This window comes from Ictalurus furcatus, chromosome 12 (assembly GCF_023375685.1).
Source record: "Ictalurus furcatus strain D&B chromosome 12, Billie_1.0, whole genome shotgun sequence".
Classification (NCBI taxonomy): Eukaryota; Metazoa; Chordata; class Actinopteri; order Siluriformes; family Ictaluridae; genus Ictalurus; species Ictalurus furcatus.
Window position 1 is genome coordinate 23668666 of NC_071266.1, and position 7500 is coordinate 23676165.

Consider the following 7500-nt stretch of genomic DNA (forward strand, 5'->3'; position numbering starts at 1 on the left):
ACAAGCTATGTAAAGTGGCCACTATAATGATATTATATACATCAATAAAATGTACATCTTAGAGTATCTTATCTTATATGATTATGCGCACATAAAAAAAAGCTGTTTATTTATTCCTCAGGAACTTCAGACAGATTGCTATGCATATTATTTACTTTTAGAGAAGCATCCGTGATCTCGATCCGCCATCCACATTACTACACGGTGACTGATTACATTCAGCTCCCATCAACACACTATACTTATTCTGGCACTGCCATTAAACCTGAATTAAACCCGACTCCCAGACTGAGAGCATGCTATTATCTCCAGTGACTTTATAGCGTGGTTACATCTTTTGGATCCGTAGACCTTCAGTAGATCTAGATCCGAGAGCTATGCTTTTTCGATCTTGATATGCCTTTCAGTGCTTTTGCCACACTGCATCGCACATAATGACTCTGATCTCTGACTTCCTGTTTAGCAGCAACTGATATACAGTATTAGATAACAATGTTATTTTTTTGTTTGATTTTGTTTTTAACCAATCAGCTTTTCTTTTTTTCTTTTTATTAACGTGAGTAACGTTGATGGAAAAACTGAGAAATGGCTGTATTAAGAGAAACGCAAGAAGCATGACGAACGCTAGAGAAAATACTAGAAGTACTACGTACACATAGACGCTCTTCAGTTAGTATCCAGCACTATAGAGTCCAGTGTGTGACAGTTTCTCAGTCAAAACGATATAAGAAGATAAAAGATACCACCTTATTTATTTTATTGGTTATATTGGTCTTTTATAATTTCTTCGATTTTTTTTCTCCTTTATTTTATTTCTCTATTATATGTTTTACCCCATTGTGTGTTGCACTCATTGTAAGTACCGGAAGCACCTGTAATCCGCAAACAAACCCCTCGGCCCATAAAACTATTTCTACGTTTGATATATAAGAATAGCGCTGGTCTGGTAAACCTTGACGCATTTCTAAAAACTGGTCATGAGCCTTGTAGCTGGAACAACGCCTTCTGACCAATCAGAATGGAGAATTCAACAGTATCATATTGCAACTGCGATCTACCATACTTCAAACCCCCCCCCCCCCCCCCACTGGTGAAGCTTTGATGGACAGCAAATTGCTTGAACATTTGTTGCCTCATATGAACAAGTCTTTCAATCAAACACAGAAAAAAAGTTTTACTCAAACACAGAGTAGGATAAAAGGATTCGATACGCACCGCCGTTCAAAAGTATGAACATTTTAAAGATACAGTTAAATAATCCAGGCATTCGTTATCAAGTGACCTGAAGTGTTTGTGACTTTATTTTACTGAGAGGAGAAAAAACAAGTCTAGAATCTAGAAAAAAATCTAATCTGGATGACTCGAACTACGCTCTTGTAGCTCGCAACATAGGAATTTGTGCTGGGTCGATACCAACACTGTCTAATATGAACTGGATAACAAATCTCGACTTACACGGTAACTTACAGTTTTATAGTAGCATTCTGGATTTGAGTAAACTTTAAAAGTCCACATGTTTAAAAACAGGGGCTCTAAAGTGTGCAGAACCATTATGTCAATCCACATGTAGTGCACTATACAGGAAGTAAGGAGCCATTTTGTTTTCTAGCGTGTCTAAGGTCAGTCTGGACAATTAGAGGACGAGCGGGCGGGCATGGTAACTTTGGTGTCTCGCCCACCCTGACTGCCACCCCAACTCTGACCTCTCTGAGAGGTTTAATACTTCTATTCAGTTCATGCAGGTTTAATAAAATGATGTACATCTCGTTTTTATTTATATTATTACTGTAGCGTAGTTTTTTGTTTCATCCCCCCCCCAAATTCCTATTCATTAAAAAAACAAGGTTCCCTCTTAGTGTGCTCCACTTTGCCACCCCGTGTTTAAAATCCTAAACTTTGGGTCTGTGATTATATAAATACCACCAGGAAGTAAATAAATACCAGCAGTAAAGGCAAACAAAGGATATACTGTGCCGACACACCAGGACAAGTCCGGACAGGTTCTGCACTTCTGTGTGCTTATGCTAATAGTTGAAATGTGTTGTTGCTTAAGTGATCACTTCACTATAGTAACACAACAACATGCAACGCTAACAGGATATCGTTACCCAGACGCAAACTGGGTGTAAAAATCAACAATGGTACTGTGTGTACTGCAAATCATTTTTGCTTTCGTGCCACAGTTTCCCACAGCAGGATATGTATTCATGTCTGCTCTGCTGCTGAGGGAAAATCAGGACTTTTTTTTTTTTTATTGCCACGGGTCCCAGAGTCCCAGGGCTCTGAGATTAACCAGACATTAATTGAAAACACGGCGTGGCCGCAGTTGTAGCAGTGAAATCCAGTGCACTCGCAGGAAATAACCAGAAATGCCTCGGCTCTGTGGGTTGAAACGACGGAGGTCAAGACCGAGAAAGTCCAACTGGACAGCTGAAGATTGGAAAACGTCACCTAGTATTTTTCCCAGTCTTTTCCCGTCCGATTTCGTTGGTATGTCCGCATGGAACCCCATGTGGACGTCTGCTGTTGTGGTCCATCTGCCTCAAGGGTCGACATGTTGTGCATTCCAAAGTTATCGTTAACAAAAACTACAACTGTCAGTGGAAAAAAAAACCCCAAACATTTTCCTTAACTGAAATAATAAAATAAAAACGTGAGTTTCCAAATAAACGAAAACTAAACTGCATCTGTAACGTAATGATTAGTTTAGCTCTCGAGTCTTCTGCATTCAGCCTATGGGGCGGTCACGGGATGAACGAACGGCTCGAACCCGGAGACTTGATAGGTGAACTAATCATTTCTGTTTCCGGAGAACAGACGTGGAACAGACGTGACAAAAGGACGACTCGGATCGGGAGGCGAGGCGAACTAACAGACTGCATAGCCTGAAGACCTAATGCTAAGCAATTAATGAATCATCTCTGTTTCTCATAATTCAGCCTTGGTTGCGTTAGCTTAAAGTTGATTTTTTTAATTCCAAATGTGATGCGTATTATATGTGTCGGAGGATTTAACACGTAATATTTGGATTATATTCTGCTGAAATGAACGAAATGACTCGGGAAGAAACGATTCGTTCATTTAGCTGAACGAGATTCAAAGATCCGAGTCTGTAAAATGATCCGAACTTCCCATCACTAATAGGTAGGAAAAGACAGAGCGCAATTTGGGATTTATTTGAGTACAATTACCATGATATTAAAATTAAAATGTACTAAAACTAAATACAAAATAAAAGCGGACCTACACGCCTATATGCCAGAGCTATATCACCCTGAAGCTCTCGCCTAGTTTCCTACTGAAGTTAAGCAGGGTTGAGCCTGGCCAGAGACCTCCTGGGGAAACTAAGGTTGCTGCTGGAAGTGGTATTAGTGAGGCCAGCAGGGGGCGCTCACCCTGTGGTCTGTGTGGGTACTAATGCTCCGGTATAATGGCTGGGACACTATACAGTAGAAACAGCACTGTCTTTTGGATGAGACGTTAAACCGAGGTCCTGACTCTCTGTGCTCATTAAAAATCCCAGGACACTTATCGTAAAAGAGTAGGGGTATAACCCCGGGGACCTGGGGAATTCCCACACCGGCCCTTCTCTATCACGGCCTCCTAATAATCCCCATCTCTGAACTGACTACATCACTCTCTCCTCTACACTAATAGCTGGTGTGTGGTGGGTGTTCTGGTGCACTGTGGCTGCCGTCACATCATCCATGCAGATGCTACACACTAGTGCTGGTTCAGGAGACCCACCCCCACCCACCCATACAATGTAAAGCGCTTTGAGTGTCTAGAAAAACACTATATAAATCTAATGAATTATTATTATTATTATTATTATTATTATTATTAATGCACCATTAAGACTAACTGAAACGTAACTGAAAACCAAAAGACAAAACGAAAACTAGCACGATCTGTAAAACTGTAATGACCCCCGGTGCGTCCTGAGATGCTTTTCTGCTCAGCACGGTCGTACAGAGTGCTTATCCGAGTTACTGGAGCCTTCCTGTCAGTCTCGGAAGCCTTATCCTCTGACCTCCAAGGTATTTCCACCTGCAGAAACAGCTTCTTTTTTTTTTTTTTAAGTACATCAATCTGCTTTGTGACAGCGTCAAATACAAATACATTCAAATGAACCGAGCAAGGCTTTTTTTTTTCCCCTTCTTCCTTTTTTTTTTTTTTAAATAGCTGAACTGAAAAAAAACGTTTGCTTTTGGGTATACTTGCCAGCTAGCTAGAAGTGTTGTTAAGGATATGATGTGCGAGTAGCACGAGCTGCTTCGTGTCCACATCTGCACAAAATGCACTCCAGCAGCACTTTTTCAATACAAAAAAAAAAGCCTAGTGTGAAGACAGCCTTATCAGCGACTTATCATACGAAAACTAGCTGCTACGGTAAGCGTTTTTTTTTTTTTTTTGGGGAGCGGGGGTTATTTTTATTTTTTTAGGGACAAACCAAACACGAGTTGCGCACTTGCTAGCGGTCATACTAATCATACGAATCTTACTGATGACCCAGTCATTATACAGGGGATGAATTCACAGAGATGGAGATCATAGCGGAGTGAAAAAAAACAGAGCGATGCGGCGATGAGTGTGCATGAGAAACTCTTTTTTTTTTTTCTTTAAATTGCTGAGCATTTGCAGGTCAACCACAGGCCATTATATGAAATTTTGCACGTCTGGCATTTCGAAAGCACGCAGGACACGCCACATTTACATTACATTAAGCAACTCTACAATCTGCTAAATGATCCTGTTTTTATCGTAATTACTGCCTATATTTCACTGACATCACCTAATAATTTATAGAGATACCGTCTTTATCACAGCAGCTGCCTGCTTAATCAGCTCCATCGATATATATTGAAGCTTCCGTGACAGAAATATCATGATATATAGTATAACCAATTATCAGCGCATACCTAGAACTGAGAAACGAACAAACAACTTAGCTCGAGCCGCTTCAAAAGGTGACTAACTCAAGAACAGTGAGACAAACCATGCAGAAGCTCCAGCACGCTCATGTGAAAACACACCCAAACACACACTCTGTAAATGCTGTACCAACATAGTATATGCATATTCAAATGGATCCGACACGGGCGTACATGCACACACACACACACACACACACGGACACGTGCAAATGGGTCATTGCACACACGCACACATGCACACTTGCACATACGCATGCACGCATAATGTACAAAACATACAGTTTATACACAGTCACGTTGGACAGTGTGAACTACATATGGTATATGTACACACACATGCAGAGAGATAGAGACAGAGAAGTACAGTACACACACACACACTTTCAAATTACATAGTGTGAACTGCAGACACACATTCAAATTAGATAGTGTGAACTGCACACACACACACACACACATGCACGTGCACACATTTACAGAACAGAAACACCTTCAAATCTATAAATGTAAATATATAAACATATATGGGTCACTGTGAGGGCGCACACACACACACACACACACACAAGCAGCAATTATTAAACACACAAATACTCACACACACATATGGAAATGGGTCACTGTGAGGACACACACACACAGATGCATATACACTGCACAAATATATATATACACATTAAAATTGGTAAAATCACACACACACACACACACTGCTGCAGCTCTTCGGTGCATACTGGTTGTGTTTCTTCGGGGGTTTTGGAGGAAAACTGCATGGTCAAAGTTCAAGCAGGAAGTGGCTTGGTACACGAGCAGACTGGCTTATCGAACTACACACAGAGACGAGGGTGGAGAAGCCCAGATGAAGCTGCCACTGATGTGGCTAACGCTGCTGCTAACACAGCGCTAGTGCAGCAGGAAGCATAAAAGCCACAGAGGAAGTTATACTCAGCAGTGTCGCAGGCCTGTGTGGAGCGGGGTAAAGGGCTTTTATATCTGACCTCCTACCTCTCGCGCAGCTGTTATATTCATCTGATAATTACAAGGCGATAAAGTGCTAAATCAGCACTTTTGTGACCGCGATAGCTGCCTGAGTAGCAGCGGGGACAATGACCACAGCGCTTTCTGCACGTGTGTGTGTGTGTGTGTGTGTGTGTGTGTGTGTTTGTGTACTTGTTACCTCTTTAAGCTGGTCGGCGCAGCCCCAGGACGCCGAGCGCTGGTGCGTGTTCCTCAGCTCTCCCTCGGATGAGTCTTCACTCCAGCATCCAGGAGTCTGTCACAACACACACGCAGCACGATGAAGGTTTTAGCAAAGGATTCGACTTCAAATGCGCACGATAAACAAAGACAACGCTAACAGGCGTGCAGATATAAAAGAGAACACTGACAGCATATTTGATAAGGTCTGTATTCATAAAGCTTTACGCCGGTGATTGTAACAAGGTCAATACTTGTTATGAGGTGCTATGTTTTGCAGAAATCTCGCCCTGAGGACACCATTCCCACAGTGAAGCATGGTGGTGGGAGCATCATGCACAGAGCTACCTTTAATCTCGTGTTGGCTTCTCTGATGGGTTCCTTCCTTATCTGCTTACTGAAAACTAGTGGACGGCCTCCTCTAGACAGAATCACGATCGTGCCGTATTCTTACCGTTTTTCCCCCACACGCAAGGGCGTTTTAATTTTACAACCAAACCCTGATTGATACTTTTCCAGAACTTGCGTCGACCACACTTCGGCCTTTATCCTGCTGCTTATTCAGATATCTCCTTCAACAAACTCCAAGGCCTTCCAGCAACACACGTGTTAATATGGCGACAATATGGCATGTTAATTGCGTACAAGTGGACCTTATTCAATCATGTGACGTCTGATCGCATCTAATTTAGGGAAAGAAGAAGAAGAAGAAGAAGAAGAAGAAGAAGCCGGGTCCAGAATGAAAAGTTAAGTGAAGTATGGAATATTTCTTGAGAAACAGGATGTTTCGGACGGAATTCCTCCACCAGATGTACAAGTAAGTTGCCCCCGAGGCCGTATTAGGGAAAACCCATCACAAATCACTTGGGTAATCTCTATTATTTCATCCAACTAGCAGCAGCTAGCATGATCTCGATGATGAAGCATTGTGCTAAAACCTCCATCAACATCACCACACACATTAAAAGTTGGACTGGAATGGGCTTGAATAGGAAATCAGAAATAGCGGCGCCTCGGCCCAGAGCGATTAATAAGTTATTACGACAAAGCAGACGGCTATAAAAAGAAGCCACCGTCTCTCACGGTGACGTGTGCGCTGCCCTCCGCAGGCAGGAGGAGGAAAGAAGAAAAAAAAAGCTTATTCCCCCTTCTGAATCACAGGCAGCTGGCGTATCCTGCGTGCTTTAACAGCATTCCTGTGTGTGTTGCTATGTTTCTGGCTTGTGGAGGAAAATATATTGCGGAGAGGATTAAAAAATAAAAATAAAACAACACCAGGCCAAGCTGAAGCGTTTTTTGGAGCGCCCCACAGCTGTAGCAGGCCTCGCAGAAGACTCCATTTATCTGGAAGATGGAAGTCACATTT

General features: G+C 42.2%; 1 protein-coding gene across 2 annotated transcripts in view; it reads right to left on the bottom strand.

The window, feature by feature from the left end:
• Window positions 1-7500, bottom strand: part of glcci1a (glucocorticoid induced 1a) — a 59509-nt gene that overhangs the window by 10045 nt on the left and 41964 nt on the right. For both annotated transcript variants that reach the window (XM_053637197.1, XM_053637196.1), the window contains exon 4: window positions 6115-6210. In XM_053637197.1, the coding sequence (XP_053493172.1) occupies window positions 6115-6210 (96 nt within the window). The remainder of the gene's footprint in view (window positions 1-6114; window positions 6211-7500) is intronic.